We start from the raw sequence: 25,000 nt of genomic DNA on the forward strand, positions 1-25,000 counted from the left end.
TTTAAGCAATTACTTTGGTTTTCCTCCACCTCCAAAGAAATGTCAGAAGGAGTCCGAACCACAAAAGAAGCACGTATTCTCGGAAAAGTATAAAAAAAAGTATACAAAATTAACCCTTATGTTTGCCTAACTACAACAATTTTGTCTATGAAAGCATTCTGTGTAGGGGTTTGGATAGTGTTCTGCTGTCTGCATCTCAGTATTATTAGTTATCACTTGCTGTTGTTTATGGTATCTAATATTTATATTTCAGAGCTATGGCCAAGCAGCATGACCATTTCAACAAAGATGTTATACTACTTCCAACTCCATCATGGGGAGTAGTGTGCAAACAAGGTTCAAAATTATGGTTACACAAACATGGGCACATCCTCAGTGCTTTTGAATTCCAGAAGACCTGGGACAACCAAACTGTCGTGAAACACATCAAGGAAAGCTTTGGTGAACGCATTCCAGAGGATGTCAGGTAAAATACTATTGTTTATTGTTACTGTGTGTATTCATGTAATGACTTGTACTTAAAGATAATATACCAAAGTAAAGAAGTTTAAAATATTATTCATCATTATAAAAACATATGACTATACCAGTAGAATTTAAGTCATAAAAGCATACACACAAACAGAACAATATATAATAAAATATTTAACTAATACTTAAAATGTTTAACTAATTAGCAATTGCTGTTGTCCCTATTTATTTTTTGTAGCCTCGAGTTTCTAATGGCTTGTGGCAATAAGCTGGTGTCTCCAAAGCTCCAAGTTGGTCAGGAGCTGAATGGGATGCTGATCCTAAAGGTTTTTAAAACCAAAGCCCTCTATGTAAGGCCATCAAGGACACTTTTAGTAAGTTACTAAAAGAATGAAAAGTAATCATGATTTGGGAAAAAACATGTCAACAATTGGGCTTCTAGCAAAATAGAATATATTTATTTAAAACAAGTGTTTGGGAGCAATCAATATGGATATTTCTTATTTTAATCTTTTTAAGATAAGCTATAATTACTTGCTTTTGATATATGTTTTTGGTCTTTTTCTGTTGAAGAGTGAATCAGATGAAGACAAAGATCCTTCCCACATCAGCTCCAAATCAGCATTAAGCAGTTGTGCAACTGATAAGGACAGTGACAATGATTGTTTTGAAGTTGATAGTTCAAAAATCCAACAAGACATGAGCAGCCAAGTCACTACAAGGTTAAGAAGTCATGTTAAAGGTGATAACCCTGGCACTAGCAGTGATGAAGAAGATGATACTGGGACCAACTGTATTCGAAGGAGTGTTGGTAAAAGGCAACGGGCAAAGCAAGGAAGTGATGGGAACAGCATTTGTGATGAAGGCTACATGGCAAGAAGTGATGACAAACCTAGCACAAGCAGTCACAGCAGAGATTTCAATGCAAGAAGTGAAGACATCCCTGCCATGAGCGTTAATGATGAAGATTATTCTTCATATTTAACTCTCGTGGCATCGCTTTCTGGCGATTCTTCAGATGATGAGGATTTAAATCAAGCTATAATTGCGAGCTTGGAGAATCAGATGTGAGTAACAAACATACAGAATTTGAGTTTGAGACATAATTTGGGCTTTCCAGAATTGTCAAATCAATATAAACCTTTAAAGCTTTAACTCTCTATGATCAGTGTGACACATATTCTCAAATTCTGTAACATGACTACATGGCTGATATATTTTATTTTCTGTTTTATTTTATTTTTTTAGTGCAGAAAAAGTCCCTGTTCAAGAGATACTGCTGGAACTATCAAGCAAAATTAGCACAAAACAGCAGTGCAAATTTAATATAAATCGCTCTGCTGTGTGGGAGGGAGCCTTGCGTGGTTTTCAAAGGCTATCTTATGATCCCAACTTGATGATCTGTGTGAAATTCTCAGATGATATGGGGAAAAATGAGGAAGGGGTTGATTTAGGTGGGCCAAGGAGGGAATTCTTGAGACTATTGATGGACACCATTGCCAGGTCAGCCATGTTTGAGGGGAAAGAAAACTGCAAGAACTTGGCTCTTGACAGTACTGGTAATTACCTATTTTTCTAAGATTAATAGTGGGAACTGTTTAACTGATATTTATTTTTACAGGCAACATTACTGACAATTTTGCTTTTCCTTTTATTCTGTTGCTTTGCAGCTCTCAGAGGGGACTGGTACTACATCTCTGGGAGAGCCATTGCAGTGAGCTTGGTACATGGTGGTCCACCACCTAACTTTCTGTCACCAACAGTATTTTAGTATTTTAGTATTTTTTTAGTATTTATTTATTTATTGTCATTGTCAAGAACAATGAAATTGCGTTTGGGGCTTCCATACAACCCAAAAAAAAGAAGAAAATAATAAATACCCCTTAAAACCCAAGTGTACATATTTAACCCAGTGTGACTCCAATGCAATAAGACAATCCTTAGCAATAATGTTCGTAGAAATTCAGACAAAGACCTGAGAAACATGACAAAATACAACAATGCAACCCATTCAATATTATTGTACTGTGAGATATGATATCAGATATGATAGTTATCTATTTAAGAAAGAGGGGGGGGCAGGAGGGGGAAGAGAATAAAGATATGATGCACCAATGCAGACCAGTTCATTGCTATTAAGAAGTTGGATATGGTTATTGTCCGTGAGAGGGGGGCAGAGAGTTCAGGAGCCTCACAGCCTGTGGATACAGGCTGTTGGCCAGTCTGGATGTTCTGGCCTGTATAGACCTGTACCTTCTCCCTGAGGGCAGCAGATGGAAAAGGTGGCGCGCAGGGTGATGTTGGTCCCGCAGGATACTGTGCACCCTCCTCAGACAGCGAGTGGGGAAGATATTACTGATCTCTGGCAGACTTGTTCCAATAATTCTGCCAGCTTCTTTCACCACCCGCTGGAGTGCTTGCTGATCGGCCTTGGTGCAGCTGGGGAACCACACTAGAAATCCATACGTCAGAACGCTGCTGATGGCACAGTTGTAGAAGTTCAACATCAGAGATCTGGGAATGTGTGCGCTCCGCAGTCTCCTCAGGTAGTAGAGGCGCTGTTGGGCCTTCCGTGCAACTGAGGTGATATGGTTGCCCCAGGACAGGTCCTCGGTCACAGTTACCCCCAAGAATTTAAAACTGCTCACCCTCTCCACCGCCTCACTGCCAATGAAGAGAGGCAGATGGTTGTTATGACCCCTCTTCCGGAAATCTACAATGATCTCCTTGGTCTTTTTGGTGTTTAAGACCAAGTTATTGTCGTGGCACCATGACTCTAGTTGTTGCACCTCTGTCCTATAGTTTGTCTCATCATTGTTGGACATAAGTCCGAGCACTGTGGTGTCATCTGCAAACTTAACAATGAGATTGGACGCGCAGGAGGAAATACAGTCATGGGTGAAGAGAGTGTATAGCAGAGGGCTCAGAACACACCCCTGAGGGGCACCGGTGTTGACCACAAGGGTGGAAGAGGTGTTCTTACCCACTCTGACACTCTGTCTACGGTTAGTGAGGAAGTCCACAATCCAGTTGCACAGAGAGGAGTTAAGTCCCAGTTGGTGGAGTTTGGGACGTAGTTTGTATGGCCGGATGGTATTAAAAGCCGAGCTGTAGTCTACAAAGAGGAGCCGTGCATAGGTGTTCCTGTGTTCCAAGTGCTTCAGTAATGTGTGCAGCACTGTGGCGATCGCATCCTCGGTTGACCGGTTCTCCCTGTATGCAAACTGGTGCGAGTCCAGGGATGGTGGAAAAGCAGCTCTGATGTGTTTAATGACCAGTCTCTCCAGGCATTTGGCGGGAATGGGGGTGAGTGCCACAGGTCTGAAATCGTTCAGACATGTGACATTTGACTGTTTTGGGATGGGAACGATGGTTGCTGCTTTGAAACAGGATGGTACCAGTGAACAGGACAACGAGGTGTTATATATAGAGGTGAAGACGTCCGCCAGGTCCGCAGCACAGTCTTTTAGCACCCGGCCCAGCACTCCATCTGGCCCGGCCGCCTTCCTGGTGTTAATGCTCCGGAACACACGCCTCAGCTCATGAGTGCTCAGGACCGGAGCAGGGTCGGTTGAGGGGAGAGGGGACAGGACAGGGTCGGTGTTCTCCCTATCAAAACGGGCATAAAAGAGATTTAGATCCTCAGCCAGAGTAGAACTGTCGGCTGAGGGTGATGGTGTTCTTCTTTTGTAGTCCGTGATAGCCCTGATGCCCTCCCAGACCTGCCTTGGGTTTGTGTTGTTCTCAAACCTGGCCTCGATACGCCTCCTGTGCTGCTGCTTGGCAGTCTTGATGCCTCTTCTCAGGTTGGCCCTGGCAGCACTGTATGCCTCCTGGTCCCCGGATTTGAAAGCGTTGTTCCTTGTTCGAATAAGTTGTTGAACTCCGTGTGTCATCCAGGGTGGATTATTAGGGAACACACGGAATCGTTTCCAAGTTGTTACATTGTCCACACAGAAACAGATGTAGTCCAAGACAGTGGAGGTGTAACTGTCCAATGCGACACGATTGTCAGTGTCCTGCACCTTGAATACATCCCAGTCTGTGCAGTGGAAACAGTCCTGAAGCATCGGAATAGCATCCTGCGGCCATGTTCTCACGGTTTTGGTTGTAATCCCAGTGCTCTTGATCTTTTGTGTGTATATTGGGTGTAGCAGAAGGGAGAGATGGTCTGACAGACCCAGGTGGGGATAAGCCTGGGGTCTGTACGCATTCGCCATGTTGGTGTACACCTGGTCCAACGTTCTATCTCCTCTGGTAGCACACTTCACATTACGGTGGAAATTGTGAAGTACAGATTTCAGGTCCGCGTGGTTAAAATCCCCAGCCGCAATAAAGACACTGTCCGGGTGTGCTACCAGGCTGTTATTGATGCTGCTGCTCAATTGTGCTAACGCTAGCTTAGCATTAGCATCTGGTGGAATGTAAACAGCGCAGATGTAAACGGCAGAAAATTCCCGAGGGAGATAGAATGGACGGCACTTTAACACCAACAGTTCTACCTCTGTACTGCACAGTCTTTCCGTTACCGTGACGTTCGTGCACCAAAGGTTGTTAATATAGATGCACAGCCCCCCGCCAGTCTTCTTACCCGAGTCCGCAGACCTGTCGGCTCGATAGGCGGTGCGGCCTGCTAAATCGATAGCCGCATCGGGAATGGCGCTGTCCAGCCAGGTTTCAGTGAAAATCATGCACGAACAGTTATTAAAAGTCCGTCGAGTGGCGATCTGCAGTCGTATTTCATCCAGTTTGTAACGGATTGAACGGGCGTTGGAGAGGAATATGATCGGGAGTGGTGGTTTAAACGGACTAGTCTTTAGCCGTGCCCACAGGCCTCCCCGCTTGCCTCTCTTCTGCCTCCGATCGCAACGTCTCCTCCTGCGGCTTGCTGTTGCGGGTAGCCCCGGGGGTTGCTTAACGATCTCCGGGGGGATGAGATACTCGGATGTTAGTTGAAGATCTCCACGGCTTAGTTGTAGTAGATCATCTCTGTTGTATTGAAGTAACCCCAGACTGTGTGAAATAATACACAGTACCACCAAAAGTGCAAAAGTGTAGGAGCTCCGGGCCGCTGCGTCTGTGCGCGCCGCCATCTTAAGTATGTTCTTAATTTTCCCTTCTGGTTGGAAATTCAGCAAATCCAGCCCTGGAAGACATAGCTGACCTGGAACTCTTTGAAAAAGTCCGAAAGGTCTCTATATATTTATTTTATAAATCTTATAGTGAATTGAAAATAGTTTGTGTTCCAGTTTTCTTTTGCAGGGAATGTTTATCCGGATCAGTCTGGCCATTGCTGAATGCCAAGTTTTTATATTTTGCTGCTATATTAAACTAAGATTCAGTAGATAAGGGTAGACGAAAGAGTATATTTTCTCATTTTTTTAAGCACATTGTAAACATATTAAAAAAATATGTGTAGTCATTTGACTTTCAATGTACGCGCGGGCATATTGTGATTGTGTAGACCACTGGTGGCTGGGTTCCTTCTAATAGGTTATAAGACTACTGAGTAACTTCCATAACAAGCCCTTCCTCTGCTCTTTGTGATGCTAGATATCTCAAAGTACAACCCTTGAGGACCTTGAAAAGTCAAAAGAACCTCTGCTTGATTACTTGGCCAATGCAGGATGCCTGAGGCCTATGCGTTCACTAAGAGACAGGGATCTGCTGGTACATGATATTGTCATGTTTCAGGTCATCCACAGGGTTCAAGGTCCATTTCAAAGGTATTTTGGTATTCTGTGTTTTTCAGATTAATTAAAATGTGATAAAAATCTTACCTATTAATCAAAATGGCCAGTTAATAACCTAGTATAACTGATTGTGCCAAATTGATAATATACAATTAACTTAGAAGCATGAAATTGCAGAATTATTGAATAAAATTTCTTTGTGCTGTTTATCCAGATTTTGTGAAGGTCTGAAAACTCTTGGGGTTCTCGAGAAAATGAGGAGGCATCCAGACAGTTTTCGCCCTCTGTTCTGCTATGAGCCACATATGCTGACTGCTGACCAGGTGGATGATCTTTTCAACATTCATCTATCTCCAGAAGGAAGCAACAGAAGAGCTGCTGAGGAGATGGTTGTTACCTTCTGGAGAGACTATCTCCAAGATGCAGAAGGTAATTGTCACTTTAGTGCACAATAAATAGATGTAACGATTTATAGGTTAGCTTTTCTGAAATCTTTATTTTAAATAACATACTCATATAACAATAACACCACATTACCCTCTTGGTTGTAGTAACATTTTTACATAGTTCTTTGAGACTATTGAAAGATGAAAAGAATGCTCTATAGTCATTGCAATAACAGTCATTAAGATTCTTGCTTTAGATTAGTACTCACTGACAATTTATGTTGGCCAAATGAAATAACCTTTTAACACTTTTTTCCTTCTCTGTTTTATGCAGAAGAAGAAGGACCTTCCAAATTACAGAAGATATTGGCCTTTGCAACTGGAGCAACTGCGGTGCCACCTATTGGCTTTTCCCCAGCACCCTCGATTGAGTTCATTCATAGAGGAGACGGTGACTTCTCTTCTACACCAATTTTCCCTCTTGCCAACACGTGTGTTAACTGCATTAGGCTGCCACTGCATGTTTCATACCAGCTGTTCAAGGAGAAGTTTGATTTTGCATTAGGTAACACTTACGGTTTTGGCAGGGTATGAACACATTATGCTGGAGGAGTTTGCGTGTTTCTCTTTTGTATTGGTCTCTCTTTTGATTCAAAGTGAGTATTGAGTATTAACTTGTTAAGGTTTTAATATTTCCAAATTTACCTGCCTCAGTCAAATTGATGTTTTAAGACATCAATTTGACAAGAAGTGATTGTTCTTCAGGATTCATACAGGTAGATACCAATTGTTTAACAGCACGTCAGAAGTTAATTTAGATTGTTGAGTTTGAATATACAAAATTTGTGTCACTTTACTCATTTCATGTGTATGTCCATCGGTTTTTGATTTGGTTGTCTTTGTGTCTGTTTATTCTTCTGCCTGTGTCAGTTTCTGTTTGACAACAGAGCTGTCATTTTATCATTTTAAAGAAAATGGTTTCAATATGTTAGTTTCGATCACATATGTTTTCTGAAATGTTTTTTTTATATATATTTTTTTTATTTTTTGCAAAATATTTTATTTAATGTAGAATAGTGATGGGTCGTTCGCGAACGAAATGGCTCTTAGAGCCGGCTCTTTGACGTGAACGACGCGAGCCGGCTCCTTATCGCGAGCCGTCACGTGGGTTTTCTTTTTTTTTTTTCTTTCTCTCAGCCTCTCTCTCGCACTTTTTTTCCGCTTCACTCTGCACGCGGGCCTTGTGCTTTACGCTGGGCAGAGGGGGGAGGGGCGGTAGTTACACTCAGTAGCACAGGAACAGAGCCAGAGAGAGAGAAAGAGAGGCAGGGACAACAACATTAGAAAGGTATAGTAATCATCCACAACTATTTTCAGTTGCAGATGATAAAGGATTCAGAAAGTTTATTCATGCAGGTCCATATGACAGAGAATATGCATGTTCTTTTTGTTTTCATATTATAATTTATATTTAATTGTGTTGTGGTTTGCAGTGTTTTGTGTTCTTTTCACTTTAAATTTGTGAAAGGAAAAAGCTGAAAATTTAAATAGTTAAAACTTGAAATGTGAATAGTTGATTTTTGTATTATATGATTTATTTATTACATTTTATGTGGAGTGAATAAATAAAAGTATATTTACGGTGGCCCCTAGAGACAAAGCACATACAAACTTCAAATCACGTACGAACTCTGAAGCATGTACAAACTCCAAAACACGTAAAAACACGTACAAACTCCAAAACACGTAAAAACTCCAAAACACGTAAAAACACGTACAAACTCTGAAGCACGTAAAAACTCAGAAGCACATAAAAACTCAAAACACGTACAAAAGACAACAGAAGTGCTCCAGGATGCTGGGCGCAGTGTTGAGCCTTTGTTATCTTGTGGCTACACAAGCCAGCAAGTACCAACGACCGGATTTGGTGTGTGGTAATAACAGGTAAATGAACTTTTTTTTAAATTATTTGAATATATATATGAGTGCCTGTGTATAAATACACAAACAATACACACATGCTTTCAATTGTGTAATTTAAGTGATCTAGTAGCTCGGCTTTGGAAGTTCAGTTCATGCTAGAAATGTGTTTTGGAGTTTGTACGTGTTTTGTCTCTAGGGGCCACCGCATATATTTATATATAAACATATATAAATAAAACCACTTGTTTTTATGTTAGTAATTCCTTTTGTGCATAATTTTATATTATTGTTAATAATAAATTAATTAAAGCAACAAAACAACCTGAAGAGCCGGTTCGGAGCCGAAAGAGCCGGCTCTTTTTAGTGAGCCGAACCGAAAGAGCCGGATCTCTAAAAAGAGCCGGAAATCCCATCACTAATGTAGAAGGTGTAAAAGTGAAGAAAACACATCTATTCCATGATTTCCATCATTTTCTAATGGATTCACTTGTTGAATTATGTTCATTGCAGTCTCATTTATGTTGATGTCAATAGCTGGAATATTGACATTATTGTTTGTTTGAAGTTCTGGTAATGGCCCTTCTTCATCAACGCCATAATAGTTATCAACATGAAAAATGTCATTTATAAACGACAGGATTCCCACATTGTTTGTGACACCTGTATGCCACAGCTGAAGAGGGGTCTGTCCTCCTTGTGTAGAGAGACCATGGTTGTTCCACTGATTGACAAATTCTGTTAATGCTCTTTCAATCCTTGGCAAATAAACATAATGCAGACAAAAAAGATGTAGCTCATTCAGTGAATCCAACATACCCTGTTCTTCCATAAAGTTAAAGATATTTATAAAGTGTCTTGATACAACTCTGTTGAGTTCTGCCCACAGTCTTTCAATTCTTTGGTTATGTACTGAAACACCTGTAATAACACTGCCTACTCCTCTTCTCTGTAACATAAAACGAGCAACCTGTATATTTTCCATACCATGATCACACCTGACCCTTAAGGGCAAACCAAAGTTTTGTATTCCTTCCAAAAATAATGACAAGACACTTGAGGCTCTGTTATTGGATAAGCAACGTAAGTATATGATAGTTCGGCTGAAGCCATCAACACAGCCATGCAGGACCAAGCGCCATCTAATCAACTTGTGGTTGCCGTCAAAATGCCTGTTGAGAGATCAGAAAGCATTACTACAGTTCCATATGTTTGTTCATATTATTTAGTAGTGAATTCCTGACTCTGTACTTAAACAAAAACTAGAGGTTTCATTTTGTACATTTACTTCAACAACAGCACACCTCTCTCTCTCTCTCACACACACACACACGTGCACACACATACACACAGTGGCATAAAATGTCTTTTTCCACACTACGTTTACCTGGCACAATTGATGTTAGAGATTAAAATTGTGATGTGAAATAAAGGATTAAACAACTCAACAGTATATACATTAGACAACATCTAAATTGATGTACTATGAATCCCCCAAATATTTAACATACTTATATCAATTTCAGTTTTTTTGGTTATTGTTATTTTTTTATTATTATTATCTTATGCTGATCATATAGATTAACTTCAGTAATGTTTTGAATGAAGGACCATTAATTTTGATGTATTGTGTTAATACTTTTAAACACAAGGCCTGATCATTTGTTTCAAACCAGTGAACTTACCATAAGTGGTTGGGGGCCTGAACACTATAGATCCTTCGCCTTATCGCATGACGACGTCTAAATGCACGTCCAATAGGATCCACTTCCTGTAGACTTTGTCTGACCCTCCAACGTTGAACTCTTAAGCCACGAGATCTCAGACTTCCAAGAATGTATACTTCCCCTGCATTTGGAGTGTTCTGTAGGATATCCGTCACAAGGCCATTCAGTTCTTGATTTGAAATATCCACATAGCTTAATGGCTCAACTCCCAAAGTTTGTCTGTGTCTGTACAGGGTTCTTCGACTTATTCCAAAGCATGATGCAATTCTCTGCCATGTCATACCAATGGAAACAAAGTGAGAAATCTGTTCAGCAGATATAGTGTATCGTGGCCGACCTGGATGACCACTCAAGGTGGTTGGGGGTAACAATCTGTGGGTCACATAAGCAGATCTCTGTCTAGCATCATATTCATCTAGCAAGCTGCAAAAGCATCTATACAAGGATTGTAGTAGGTTGGAGGCAACCCTATTATTGGGATCATATCGAGATACAGCAGCAAGAAATTCTGATAGAGTTCGTGTATGATCATCTAGCTCTCTATAAAGCCGCTCTTGTCTGATATTGTCCGAATTTTCATTTTGGAGCGCCCCAATACATTGCAGAGCACAAGTAAAAAATCTTTCAACATCTTCTTCATTGGTTCTCACCTCAAAAAACAAAGAAAGTATGTAAAAAATGACAAGGATCTGATGTAATTTCATTGTAGATGAGGTACTGTCAGACACAGTCTTTCCAGATTATACGGGCAGCTAGCATAGCCAGGATGCCCCGACTTGTTGCAATAGGCTGCTACCCTACAACAATGTTTGGATAGTCACTGATGAAGGCAAAAGATTTTTCAATTATACCTCTAACAGACTGTTGTAGATGTCACCGCGGTGTTAGCTGTGCATTAATGTGTTATTTGTTTTTCCTCACCTTCCTGTGCAGCTAAAATGCCTTCCTGTTCAATTGAAATCCTCTTGGTTTTCATTAGTGTGTGTGAGAGCGTTTCAGTAGTGTGTGTGAGAGCGTTTCAGTAGTGTGTGTGAGAGTGTTTCAGTAGTGTGTGTGAGAGCGTTTCAGTAGTGTGTGTGAGAGGTAAAATTTCAGTAGTGTGTGTGAGAGCGTTTCAGTAGTGTGTGTGAGAGCGTTTCAGTAGTGTGTGTGAGAGCGTTTCAGTAGTGTGTGTGAGAGCGTTTCAGTAGTGTGTGTGAGAGGTAAAATTTCAGTAGTGTGTGTGAGAGCGTTTCAGTAGTGTGTGTGAGAGCGTTTCAGTTGTGTGTGTGAGAGCGTTTCAGTAGTGTGTGTGAGAGCGTTTCAGTTGTGTGTGAGAGAGCGTTTCAGTTGTGTGTGTGAGAGCGTTTCAGTTGTGTGTGTGAGAGCGTTTCAGTAGTGTGTGTGAGAGCGTTTCAGTAGTGTGTGTGAGAGGTAAAATTTCAGTAGTGTGTGTGAGAGCGTTTCAGTAGTGTGTGTGAGAGCGTTTCAGTAGTGTGTGTGAGAGCGTTTCAGTTGTGTGTGTGAGAGCGTTTCAGTAGTGTGTGTGAGAGCGTTTCAGTTGTGTGTGAGAGAGCGTTTCAGTAGTGTGTGTGAGAGCGTTTCAGTAGTGTGTGTGTGAGCGTTTCAGTTGTGTGTGAGAGAGCGTTTCAGTAGTGTGTGTGAGAGCGTTTCAGTTGTGTGTGAGAGAGCGTTTCAGTAGTGTGTGTGAGAGCGTTTCAGTTGTGTGTGTGAGAGCGTTTCAGTAGTGTGTGTGAGAGCGTTTCAGTTGTGTGTGAGAGAGCGTTTCAGTAGTGTGTGTGAGAGCGTTTCAGTAGTGTGTGTGTGAGCGTTTCAGTTGTGTGTGTGAGAGAGCGTTTCAGTAGTGTGTGTGTGAGCGTTTCAGTTGTGTGTGTGAGAGCGTTTCAGTAGTGTGTGTGAGAGCATTTCAGTAGTGTGTGTGAGAGCATTTCAGTAGTGTGTGAGAGAGCGTTTCAGTTGTGTGTGTGAGAGCGTTTCAGTAGTGTGTGAGAGAGCGTTTCAGTAGTGTGTGTGAGAGCGTTTCAGTAGTGTGTGTGAGAGCATTTCAGTAGTGTGTGTGAGAGCGTTTCAGTTGTGTGTGTGAGAGCGTTTCAGTTGTGTGTGTGAGAGCGTTTCAGTAGTGTGTGAGAGAGCGTTTCAGTAGTGTGTGTGAGAGAGCGTTTCAGTAGTGTGTGTGAGAGCGTTTCAGTAGTGTGTGTGAGAGCGTTTCAGTTGTGTGTGTGAGAGCGTTTCAGTAGTGTGTGAGAGCGTTTCAGTTGTGTGTGTGAGAGAGCGTTTCAGTAGTGTGTGTGAGAGCGTTTCAGTAGTGTGTGTGAGAGCGTTTCAGTAGTGTGTATGAGAGCGTTTCAGTAGTGTGTGAGAGCGTTTCAGTTGTGTGTGTGAGAGAGCGTTTCAGTAGTGTGTGTGAGAGCGTTTCAGTAGTGTGTGTGAGAGCGTTTCAGTAGTGTGTGTGAGAGCGTTTCAGTTGTGTGTGTGAGAGAGCGTTTCAGTAGTGTGTGTGAGAGCGTTTCAGTAGTGTGTGAGAGAGCGTTTCAGTAGTGTGTGAGAGAGCGTTTCAGTTGTGTGTGTGAGAGCGTTTCAGTAGTGTGTGTGAGAGCGTTTCAGTAGTGTGTGAGAGCGTTTCAGTAGTGTGTGTGAGAGCGTTTCAGTAGTGTGTGTGAGAGCGTTTCAGTAGTGTGTGTGAGAGCGTTTCAGTAGTGTGTGAGAGAGCGTTTCAGTAGTGTGTGTGAGAGCGTTTCAGTAGTGTGTGTGAGAGCGTTTCAGTTGTGTGTGTGAGAGAGCGTTTCAGTAGTGTGTGTGAGAGCGTTTCAGTAGTGTGTGAGAGAGCGTTTCAGTAGTGTGTGAGAGAGCGTTTCAGTTGTGTGTGTGAGAGCGTTTCAGTAGTGTGTGTGAGAGCGTTTCAGTAGTGTGTGTGAGAGCATTTCAGTAGTGTGTGTGAGAGCGTTTCAGTTGTGTGTGTGAGAGAGCGTTTCAGTAGTGTGTGTGTGAGAGCGTTTCAGTAGTGTGTGTGAGAGCGTTTCAGTTGTGTGTGTGTGAGAGCGTTTCAGTAGTGTGTGTGAGAGCGTTTCAGTAGTGTGTGAGAGAGCGTTTCAGTTGTGTGTGTGAGAGCGTTTCAGTAGTGTGTGTGAGAGCGTTTCAGTAGTGTGTGTGAGAGCATTTCAGTAGTGTGTGTGAGAGCGTTTCAGTAGTGTGTGTGAGAGCGTTTCAGTAGTGTGTGTGAGAGCGTTTCAGTAGTGTGTGAGAGAGCGTTTCAGTAGTGTGTGAGAGAGCGTTTCAGTAGTGTGTGAGAGAGCGTTTCAGTAGTGTGTGTGAGAGCGTTTCAGTAGTGTGTGAGAGCGTTTCAGTAGTGTGTGTGAGAGCGTTTCAGTAGTGTGTGAGAGCGTTTCAGTAGTGTGTGAGAGAGCGTTTCAGTAGTGTGTGTGAGAGCGTTTCAGTAGTGTGTGAGAGCGTTTCAGTAGTGTGTGTGAGAGCGTTTCAGTAGTGTGTGAGAGCGTTTCAGTAGTGTGTGAGAGAGCGTTTCAGTAGTGTGTGTGAGAGCGTTTCAGTAGTGTGTGAGAGAGCGTTTCAGTAGTGTGTGTGAGAGCGTTTCAGTAGTGTGTGAGAGCGTTTCAGTAGTGTGTGTGAGAGCGTTTCAGTAGTGTGTGAGAGCGTTTCAGTAGTGTGTGTGAGAGCGTTTCAGTAGTGTGTGAGAGAGCGTTTCAGTAGTGTGTGTGAGAGCATTTCAGTAGTGTGTGAGAGCGTTTCAGTAGTGTGTGTGAGAGCGTTTCAGTAGTGTGTGTGAGAGCGTTTCAGTTGTGTGTGTGAGAGCGTTTCAGTAATAATGTCCCTTACGGCACCTCATACAGAGCTGGGCTGTTCTTCAGACCTGCAGGTTGTTGTCGACCCGCAGCCCCTGAGAGCTGCAACGATCATGTTTTATGTAGCGCGCTGCTAAAGGTCGCTGTGGTTTAATTAAAGCTTAATCGCTGATCCCGGCGCTCTGAACCACAGAACAACCCAACGACACATCTGCCAGCAGCTGGTTTACAAATCAGTTATTAACCAATTAGCAGTGATTACTGATGGGGCCACAGGCTGCTAACAGTAACAACGATCAGCAGCACGATGGAGCCGTTTCTTTGGTACTTTCTGTTTATGCATAAACGATTTCTTTATGTGAAGAGTTTCTGGAAGTGTTTCACCAGGAAGAGCCGACCGACACTCCGTCAGTCTTCTGAAAGCCTCTGTTGGCTTTTTCACGTCTGAGTTGTTGAGTGAACGCCGCTGCAGGAGGACGTGCTTCAGGTCTCGACTCTTTTAGTGGCACAAACGTCTGTTTTCTGCGTCGCACGCCACGAAAACCCAAAACGCCCACATCTGACCCGAGCGACCTCCTGACAAGCCGCGTTGACGGGACGACGGCTCGCCTGTAAATGAGGTTTCTGTCAGACTGAAAGGTCAAGCGGGCACACTCCATCAGACGTGACAGCTGATAAAGACGCGGAGGTAAGACCGAGGAGTCTCCCGGCTCGTGGAGCTGTAATTGGCCTCGTCGCTTGGAGTGCTCGCACAGATGAAGCACAGCACTCGACACGCTTTCAACCTTTCGAAGTGACGGCCCGGCGGGACGGATTTCGTTTCAGGTGGTTGTGACACAGATTTACAACATGAAGTCTGACACGTTTAAAGACCAACACTCGGACGCTGTGTGTGCTGCGGTCTGGCTTCAGGGCCGAACCTGCCTGATGTGGCGTACTCACAGTGCGGGCTCTCCTTGCCGCCGGCTTTCAGCAGCAGCTTGGCGATGGGCGTGTTGTTGGTCATGATGGCGATGTCGAGCGGCGTCAGGCCCTGGCTGTTGGGAGTGTTCAGGTCCAGCTCCTCGGCCGAACACTGGTACAGAAGGATCTGCACGGCGTCCAGGTCCTGCTGCTCCACCGCCTCGAAGATGCAGTCGCTGCCCTGCATCGTCTGAAAGTGAGAACCAGCATTTTACCAGTCTGGACACGTGGTCACGTGACTTTATGACACAAACCAAAGGTGAAGATCATACAAACCTGGAGCCAAAACAAGCAAAACAACAGGAAGCTAAACAACAACCATCGAACGGCAGCGTTTCCTGATCCACAGTCGGAGCTTCCTGATGGTTCATGAGCCCATAGTATCTGAAACACCGAGCTCTCTGGGCGCTCGCTTTACACCAATCATGTCATTAAGCAGCCGCCAGATGTTCCAGCAGCTGTTTGACATCTTTAAAGAACAGATAACATTTCTCAGTTTCCACGTGTCACGAGTTTAAAAAACGCCGCTGCTCGGATCATCTGTACGTCTCCCACCGCGCTGCTTCATCCCCCTCAGACCTCACGTGCAGCATCCTTTCAGGCGCCGCGGGGACATCACCGCGTGAAACGGACACGTATGACATGTGTGCACGATCATGTGGTTACCATGGGAACAGGCGTGCAGGAGTTTCGTCAGTGAGACGAGCCGTCCTCAGGATTCCTGATCTCTCCACGTTTGTGCCGAGACACTGTGTGTGTGTGACTGTGAGTCTGTCGGTGAGCTCAGGTCACATGACACTTTATTCAAAGAGGAAGCAGCTGAAAACGACCTTTTTGCTGACGTGGAGATGAGATGATTTGAGTCACTTTCACTCTTTAATCTGCTGATTCTGAGGCTGCGTCCACACGTACACGGGTATTTTTGAAAACAGAAAATCTCCGTTTTCATTTTCAAAAATAACCCCGTCCACACGTAAAGGCAGAAATGAAGGAAAATGCTGCTAGGAACATGCCAAAGCAACAGGTGGCGATATATTCTTAACCGTGTAGAAATGTTGGCCAATCAGAAGTCTAGAAGCCTCGGTGGGAAAAAGTAAACAAAGCTGGGGCATAGAAGCAGAACCGAGTCGTATGTGTGGACGGACAGTAACTGTGTGTGTATGTAAGCATTTAAACACTGCAGAGAGTAGAATTAACAGTATTGTAGAAATTCATTCACCGAAACAATAACGTGGCGCACAGTGTGACGTCAAAAAAAGCGCACACCTTTGACGCTGAGTTTTCCTCGTCCACACGTAAATGCAAAAACAGAGTTTTCGAAAATATCCACCCTGGCAGGCGTTTTTAGAAATCTCCGTTTTCAGTGACCGAAAACGCCGTTTACGTGTGGACAGAAGGTGCAAACGCATAGAAAATACCCGGGTACGTGTGGACGTAGTCTGCTGACTCACTCGAGCGTCGGCTCAGCGTCTCTGAAACGAGCCGCCTGTTCTCACTGAGCTCACAAACAGCGAGTGAAACCGTGGCGACCTGAGATCTGCCATCGGTGACAGGATTCAACCAGCAATGAAAAGTCTGGATTCTGACGAGCTGTCAAAAACTGACCAGCAGAAACTAAAATAGAGCAGTTATCATGTATTATTATCATACTTAGTCACACTGAACTGGATTATTTTGTTATTATTTTAATTTAATCTTTTGTAAACAGCAAAAGAAGAATTTTATTATTCAGGGAAAAATGTTTCTTTACTGACCAAACTTCAAACTTTACTTTAAATACTTCAGAATTTTACATACTTGTACTTTATACTTTGTACTCAACAGTAATCACACTTTATTTCATTATAAGACTGGTAGACATAAAAAATACTGTAATATAATGTAACATGAATGACTGTAACTAATGATTAATTAGTCCATTCATTTATAAATGCACTGTAATTTAAAACAATCACGCCAGAATATTAAAACTTTACTTATTTATGGGTTTTATAGTTAAACATTCCTGTAATTATTATTATAAATATACTGTATTTGCCATATATTATAATCACATCGTCATATTACACTCATCATACTGCAGTGTAATTACACTACAGTATGTCAGTTACAATGTAACTGCAGTGAAATTACAGACCCAGCCTCATGCTCTCATGTTTAACTAAAGTTAAACTAATTCTTCATAAACTGTATTAAACTAATTTATTAACGTCACAATGTAATTATAAAAATGTAATAATATTTATATAAACAGAATATTTCACTGTATTTAATTACAAATAATGTAAATACAATATTTATAATTACACTATAATTATTTATTGCAACTCTGTACTAAGATGTTTATGTGTTTTTCATTTATTATCACTACACTTTATATTACACTAATTATACGATAGTTACACTAATGTATTGTAATTACACAGTAATCTATTTATAATTGTGGCATAACCAAAGTTGTATTCAGTGTATTTGCACTACGTTTCTCGATGTTTCAGTTTAACCTGAATGAGAGAGAGACCACATGTCAAACCCGAGTGTTGGAAACGACTTTTTGAATGTTTCCTCCTCACAGAGTAAAGAAGCAGCGAGGAGGAAGCTGATGAAACGGGAACAAAGTGTTTCTCTGCTCAGGCTGGAAACGGCTCCTCCTTCGCTTGTCTCTGTCGACGTGATGGCAGCGAGCGGAAACTTTTTGTTCTTTGTCAGGCTGACAGAGGGCGGCAGCGACCATCCACAGCGTGGCGGCTGCTTTCAGGTTTATCACAAAGCGTGTGAACAGAGAAACATCCTGCAGGCCGCTGCGTGGCTGTTATTGCTGAGGGCGGCGCCGCGCTGAGATATGCCTCCTGAAACCACAAAGCCTTTAACAGAACACAGAGCCGGGTGGTGCAGGTGGAGCTGCAGACCATCAGACGCGACGTGGGCCCTGGTTCAAAGTTGGATCAGGCTTCTGGATTTAGAAACAGCTTTGAGGTTTTGAAGTGGCGACATCACCAGTGTCGGTTTGGGCTCACTTCAGTTCTGTTAGTGATGTTTCCACCTCTCTTTGACTGGATTCAGTCACCTGTGACTGGGTTTGGATGTGTTTCCTGGACACTCGCCTGGTGGACCAGTCACAGTTTTTCAGTCCGTGTCGGTGTCTTTAGGATTAAGATCAATGGTTGTGGTTTTAAACTAGATCACGATCGTGAAACACTTGTTGTGTGGACTGAAAGTGTCTCATGTAGTCCTGGAGGTTTGCTTTCCTGCTGCCGAACGACTCTGAACAATCTGCAGCAGAGGTTCAACTTCTAAGAACTAAAGACAGTTTCAGGTGCAGCCCTTGCACAGCAGTTTGGGAACGAGCTTCCGTCATCCTGGATTCAGATTTTGTTTCTACTTGTTACTCTGAACCTGGTGTTGTGTTTACACCAGAGATGGGTTTGAACTTGTTTGGTATGGTTTACTATCTCGACTGGTTCAGCTGATACTAATTTACAGCTCAGATTTGGGACGTCCTTGAGAACTCGCCACAGCTGTTCTGTGGACACTGGACTCCCATTGGATGGTTTTTGGACTTTGTTGGGGTTGGTTATTATCTTTGTTTTGGAGAACCTTACCCTGGTGTGTGTTTTGTGGATTTGTCTCCCTCCATCTGCTGCAAGTCTTTGTGAGTTTGGGCTCCTGCAGAATGAACACGGATGGTGGAGATTTGGACTGTGAGCCTAAACGTGAGCAGAGTTCTGCAGATCGACTCGTACTCGCTGTGCTTGGAGGCTTTTGTTTCCTCCCCCGTCTGCCTCTTTGTTTCATGTCTGCTGCTGTGGCTGGTTTGTAAATGTCAGCAGGGTGGCAGAGAGAGTGCGCGTGCAACATGACATGTAACACTTGTCACACATGATGAGTCGCCGCAACCAAATGTTTCGCAGGGCAGCAGGAAGGCGGCGACGATGGCAGCAGACAGAGACGAGCCTGAGAAAAGATGGCGTGTTGCTACAAACCAAAGACGGCGTCCACAGTGTCCTCGAGTGAGGCACGTAACTCCACGTTCTCAGTTCACCGAACTCTGCAGCCGTGGAGTGACGAACAGTCTGTCTTTACGATGCTGGTCTGAGATCAGATGAAAGACGCGACAGTCGAGAGCAGAGGCTCTGACGACATCGCCGGTAACAGAATTAGCGAAGCGCGTTTCTCGATCCTTCTGTCAGAGACGGGGTTTCCCCCGTCAGGCCAGCCATCGCCACGGCAACATTAGCACAAGAAAAAAGCATCACATGAACATGTGGAGAGTTTATCACAGCTTCATGATCAGGATACAGGAGTTTTTTAAAGACTCGATCTGAGCGAATACCTGAACATCAGTGCCTGCACGCTCTCTGTGTTACTGTAGCGTAACAGCGCTGTGACACCTGTGCTACCTGTAATTCGGTGCTATGTAAATAAAACTGAACACATTAATGATGATTAAAACACCTTTATTCATGTTTTTGTGCCGTATGTTAGTGTTTTTATTCAGAAAACAGTTTCCAGCTGCTGAAATGTGAAGCTTGTTTGCTGTGTGAGCGTAAAGCACGTCTGCAAACAGACTCAGCCATGCGGTGACAGGATAGTTTCACTGCTGACTTTCACACTCATCCCAAGACGTAAAGAGACTTCCTGTTTGCTGCATTGATGAAGACTGGATGAGTTTCTGCTAATTAGGACACAAATTAAAGCTGGAGGCTGACTAAGAGGACGCATTAGTCAGTGCGCCCCAGGGTGGCTGTAGCTACAATGTAGCTGCCATCACCAGTGTGTGAATGTGTGGATGACTGTGTAAAGCACTATACAAATACAGGCCATTTACCATTTACCATTAGCTTAAATGGATTTTTGAGCGATGAACTGTCAGAGTAACATCGGCCTCGTGCGGCTCTTTGTGTTCAAACCCCGCAGGATTCATGTCCAGCGTCTGTGCTGCAGTTAAAACAAACCTGCCGTGTTAACTAAGTAAAGTGATGCAGTGACCGAGGCGCGCCTGAACTCACCGAGGCTTTACGGAGCCGATCCGTCTTGCCAAAGAAGTAGGCATCTTCGAAGGAGGAGGTGCTTCCTCGCAGCTTCTCCGACAGGTTCCTGTAGAGGCGCTTGGCGGCATTGGGGGAGGCCGGCCCGCCGGGGCACTTCCTGGTCTGGGACAACTGTAGGTTCTGCATCTGCTGCGTCATAACACCCGGGAGGCGTCTGCTGGGATGGAAATGCAAAGATCGACGTTAGCTGTTGGGATAAAGCATCGGATACAGACAAACAGGGATCACATGTGTCATCAAATGTTAATTACAGCTTTGGCATCCTCATAGAACCAGAGTTATGCTGAGCAACCACTGCTTACTCTGGACCCGTTACCATCACAGTCGCTGGAGGATCCTTTACATCAGTAATGCTGACAGACTAGATCCTAAAGCAGCTGCCAAAACCACCAATCAGAACCTCTGAGGACGTCCACAGTTTTACAGCACGCGGCAAAAGTCGAGGCAATAAACATGTCTGTGAAGGTTCTCAGTCATCCAGGTCATCGTAGTCAAAGGAGCTTGCAAAGAAAAGCGTCTGGACTTCTTTAAGTTACTTGAAGACGTTTCACCTCTCATCCAAGAAGCTTCTTCAGTTCTAAGGTCAAATGGTGGAGAGTCCCAGATATAAACCTAGTGGGAGTTTCCCCCCACAGAGGGACAAAAGGACCCCCTGATTATCCTCTAATCACATGAGCCAAGGTGTGAAACTGGGTGTGGGTCCCAATCAGCCAGAGTTTCGGGTGTGTTCATTGTGAAACCTGGCCCCACCTTATCATGCGAATTCCTGAGGTCAGATGGCCCAGGATGTGAGTGGGCGTTAAGGCGTCTGGGAAGGATCTCAAAACTGGATTATAGATGGCAGAGAGTTGGTGTCGTAAACCCCGCCTCTGTTCAAAGATGGTCGCTCACAGTGGACATAGATGCTTCTTTCACTCCTCTTTCAAACCATCTGTCCTCTCTGTCCAAAATGTGAACATTGGCATCCTCAAAGAGTGTCCTTTATCCTTAAGATGCAGATGGACTGCTGAGTCTTGTCCTGTGGAGGTGGCTCTTCTGTGTTGTGCCATGCGCTTGTGAAGTGGCTGTTTGGTCTCTCCAATGTAGAGGTCTGGGCATTCCTCGCTGCACTGTACAGCATACACCACATTGTTAAGTTTGTGTTTTGGCGTTTTGTCCCTCTGTGGGGGGAAACTCCCACTAGGTTATATCTGGGACTCTCCACCATTTGACCTTAGAACTGAAGAAGCTTCTCGGATGAGGTGAAACGTCTTCAAGCAACTTAAAGAAGTCCAGACGCTTTTCTTTGCAAGCTCCTTTGAGGCAATAAACACGTTTGTTTATCTCAGGTGAAAATAATCCAGAGACTCTTCCATTAAGTCTCAAACATGATTCAATTCATTAAAATAACTGTCTGTTACTCGAATCTCCATCTTTGACCAGAAAACTGTCAAATTATATTTCCCACAAATGAGCCAGGAGGAGCTGGTGTGAGCTTGTCGTGGAGCTGGTCAGGAAGCATAAAGAGTCAAACTTGATTAAAGATAATGAATATTCAGCCTTTATAAAAGGCTGCAGCATGTATAAAGTTTCAACCTGTCAGTGGTCCTGCTCTGCTTGAAACCCCTTCAGCCGTCGCATTGTCAAAAAAATCCATTCAGTTTTTGATCAGGCAGCTAAACGGCTTCCCGTCGCCTCCGGCCCTCGCTCGCTCTCCGCATTACGCCGGGATAAGTTCAACATGTCACTGAAACGAGGAGACTGTCAAACGGCTCCTGCAGGGAACTAAAGAAGAAAAAGCTGCTCTCGCTGCTCAGCCTGAATGGAAAAGAGAAGCACGTTGAGTCCTGTCAGGGTTGAGCAGCAGGCTCCGCTCAGGCCCAGAAACTCGGCGTTTACCTGTTTGTGCTTTTGCCTTTTTTTCTTTTGCATCACGTTGCTCTCTGCACGCAAAACAACAACAACATTTTTTAAACAGGAAACATTCAGAGCTGCTTTAACTCACAGATTCAACACAGTACTGGAAACATTCCTTTTGGTCCATGGTTACATCACATCATCGCGACATCAGCTGCAGATTTGTCAGCTGCATCCATGAGGACAGTCCCGTTCCTCCACCTCCCAGAGCTGTTGGACCCGTGACTGTGGAGGCCGTCTGAGGGCTCGTCTCCATAAAGCAGAGATGAGCTCCTGCTGGAGACACTGTGGTCGACGGACCTGGTCAGCAGCAACCGCTGACACGGGCAGGATGGACCCGTGCCACCAATGTCCACCAGCCGACGCTCATCGGACCAGGAAGTGTTTCTCCACCTTCCGGTGTCCGGGTTTGTGAGTCTGTGTGAATCGTAGGCTCAGCTTCCTGTTCTCACCGACAGGAGTGACCTCTGACCGTGCTGCTGCTCCCTGGAACTTTTCTTTGTAGACTCAGAGGTGGTTGGTGGGAAAATCCCAGTTGTGCTGTGTTCAGAGTCCCTGATTCAGAGACTGATGCTGCCTTGTGATTGGCTGATTATTGTTTGAGCAGGTGTACCTAATGAAGTGGCTGGATAGTAAATGATGTAAAAGATGAAGCAGAAAGTAACACCCCCACTCAGCCCATGTGCATGAGTCTGACAGAGCTGCATGATGTGACGCCTCCAGCTGCTCCAGATGTTTGCTGTAACACTTTTCCAGTCGTTATCATCATAATGATTCTGTGACGTCAGCTCGCTCTGTCCGCCGTTTGATGCATATTTAAGCTCAGCGTCGCCTCGTCACAAGCTTTTCTCTTATTACTGCCTGACTCTTCTTCTTCACACCTGCAGCGAGGCGCCCCCGGCTGGTACCCAATGAAAGCTGCCGCTGTGCCCAACCATCGTGGCCTCAGTCCAGTAAGACCTCGCTGAGCCGCCACGCTGTGGCTGATTGGCTCACTTACTCCGCACCGTGTGTGTCACAATCATCACATCAGAGGGAAAATGGGCTTCGGCGGCTCTGTGTCTGAAACCAGAGCTTAATTTGCTCGCAGGATGGCGAGGACGGTCGTTTAGAATAGCAGGTAATCAGTCCGCTAATGAATTCGCCATAAAAACCTGCTGTTAGCAAAATGACTCATGATTTAATCCTGCAGCCTCGAACACAAAGGAAGGGAGACTGGATTAAAAAATACATCTAATTTTCAAACCTCTAAAACATGAAGAGCTGAACGCTAAACTGTGGGGAAAGCAGAGGCAAACATCACGTATTTAACACGATTCAGTGTGGCGGCATTTAGAGCAACAACTTTCATCAGGATGTGGGAAGCACAGAAATCATTCAGGAGCAGATGATACAAACAAGCGCCCATCCTAACAAACCCAGTGTCACCATGCTCTCCTGTGGACAGCTCGGTCTGGTACCATTTCTCACTAAAGCAGACTCACACATTTACAGCCCGTTCTGGTCTCCCCCTTCGTACCCCCTGTAGGTGGGAGACTCACTTTAGTTATGTATTACTAACAGAGCGAGTGACAGCGTAGTGTGACATGGAGCTGCTTCAACACCAGGAGAAGAAACAAACCTCCTTTGGGGTTAAGAATGGATGTGCAGCTGAATTAGCTGCTTACAGTAAGTAATGTGCTGAAAGCAGCTGTTCAAAAAACAGGACATAATGAGCATTGGAGCGTTTTAAACCCCACACAGGATTTCTGTGGATACAATTCAATTCAATCTATTTATACAGCGCAAAGTCACAACCACAGTCGCCTCACGGTGCTTTATATTGTAAGGTCGACCCTACAATAATACATACAGACAACAATCATATGACCCCCTATGAGCAGCACCTTGGCGACAGCGGGAAGGAAAAACTCCCTTTTAACAGGAAGAAACCTCCGGCAGCACCAGGCTCAGGGAGGGGCGGGGCCATCTGCTGTGACTGGTATCCAGTATCCACCCAGCAGACTAACAGAAACCAGAGAGGTCGTCACGGAGCGTGTTTTTAAAGGTCATGGAGCTCCACAGGGCTCTGTTACTGATCCTCTACTTTTTATTTACCTTTCACTTATATTCTTGTTTGTAAAACGACAAAATGTTTCCTCCTTCAAAACAAATGCAGAGGGGAGGATGTTTTTATAACTCACCTGTTTAAATTATATTCAGGCTCAAAGTTTGCAACTGAGCTGTGGGCTGTGTTTATGCTGAGCCTTTCTAATGGGGCCTGACTGATATTGGAAATCTGCTGACAGAAAATAATGTTTACTTTCAGACATGAAACAAAGAGATTCCCTGAACATTTATTATGAGCAGCTCTATTATTTACTTGCTTACACCATTCCCCACTGTTCAGGTCAGCTGGTTGATTTCCTGGCATTCCAAAAATTTGTGTAGCCAACAGGGAAGCTGCAGAGTGCCCCCTGGTGGACAAACTATGCAACATCAAGTCTGAAAACATCCATCCAATCATCCATCTTCATCCGGGGCCGGGTCGCAGGGGCAGCAGCCTAAGCAAAGAGGCCCAGACCTCCCTCTCCCCAGCCACCTCCTCCAGCTTATCCGGGGGAACACCAAGGCGTTCCCAGGCCAGCCGAGAGATATAATCTCTCCAGCGTGTCCTGGGTCTGCCCCGGGGCCTCCTCCCGGTGGGACATGCCTGGAACACCTCACCCAGGAGGCGCCCAGGAGGCATCCTTGTCAGATGTCCGAACCACCTCAGCTGGCTCCTTTCGATGTGGAGCAGCAGCTGCTCTACTCTGAGCCCCTCCCGGATGGCCAAACTTCTCACCCTATCTCTAAGGGAGAGGCCAGCCACCCTTCGGAGGAAGCTCATTTCCGCCGCTTGTATCCGCGATCTCGTTCTTTCGGTCACAGCTCGTGGCCATAGGTGAGGGTAGGGACGTAGATAGACCGGTAAATTGAGAGCTTCACTTTTACACTCAGCTCCCTCTTCACCACGACGGACCGGTGCAGCGTCCGCATCACTGCAGCCGCCGCACCAATCCGTCTGTCGATCTCCGCATTCTCCCATCACTCGCGAACAAGACCCCGAGATACTTG

The 25,000-nt window shown here is 44.4% G+C and overlaps 2 protein-coding genes and 1 pseudogene across 4 annotated transcripts in view; 1 reads left to right on the forward strand and 2 right to left on the reverse strand.

Annotated features, from left to right (window-relative positions):
- ankfn1a (ankyrin repeat and fibronectin type III domain containing 1a) overlaps positions 1-25,000 on the reverse strand; it is a 103,498-nt gene that overhangs the window by 38,803 nt on the left and 39,695 nt on the right. For both annotated transcript variants that reach the window (XM_085285613.1, XM_085285614.1), the window contains 2 exons: positions 19,967-20,165; positions 14,937-15,147 (listed from right to left, as the gene is read on the reverse strand). In XM_085285613.1, the coding sequence (XP_085141739.1) occupies positions 14,937-15,147; positions 19,967-20,165 (410 nt within the window). The remainder of the gene's footprint in view (positions 1-14,936; positions 15,148-19,966; positions 20,166-25,000) is intronic.
- On the forward strand, positions 723-7,668 carry LOC146569225 (G2/M phase-specific E3 ubiquitin-protein ligase-like; annotated as a pseudogene). Its single transcript, XR_014893698.1, has 8 exons — positions 723-845; positions 1,045-1,538; positions 1,720-2,030; positions 2,142-2,249; positions 5,571-5,662; positions 6,025-6,197; positions 6,379-6,593; positions 6,885-7,668. The product of XR_014893698.1 is annotated as a G2/M phase-specific E3 ubiquitin-protein ligase-like (transcript).
- Positions 8,745-14,653, reverse strand: LOC146569226 (uncharacterized). Its single transcript, XM_085283474.1, has 2 exons — positions 14,379-14,653; positions 8,745-9,642 (listed from the first exon to the last, which is right to left on the reverse strand). The coding sequence occupies exons 1-2, from the start codon at positions 14,651-14,653 to the stop codon at positions 8,889-8,891; spliced, it is 1,029 nt and encodes a 342-aa protein (XP_085139600.1). The 3' UTR covers positions 8,745-8,888.

This window comes from Mchenga conophoros, linkage group LG8 (genome assembly GCF_057382185.1).
Source record: "Mchenga conophoros isolate Kocher_MC1m ecotype Shallow Benthic linkage group LG8, M_conophoros_male_GT1.1, whole genome shotgun sequence".
Lineage (NCBI taxonomy): Eukaryota > Metazoa > Chordata > Actinopteri > Cichliformes > Cichlidae > Mchenga > Mchenga conophoros.

Excerpts from the sequence above, each read along its gene's own strand:
- LOC146569226 (XM_085283474.1), bottom strand. The coding sequence starts at position 14,653 with ATGGAGTGTGCCCGCTTGACCTTTCAGTCTGACAGAAACCTCATTTAC. Across the intron at positions 9,643-14,378 it reads GTGTCGGTCGGCTCTTCCTG|GCATTTTGACGGCAACCACA; the intron begins GTGAAACACTTC and ends ATCTCTCAACAG.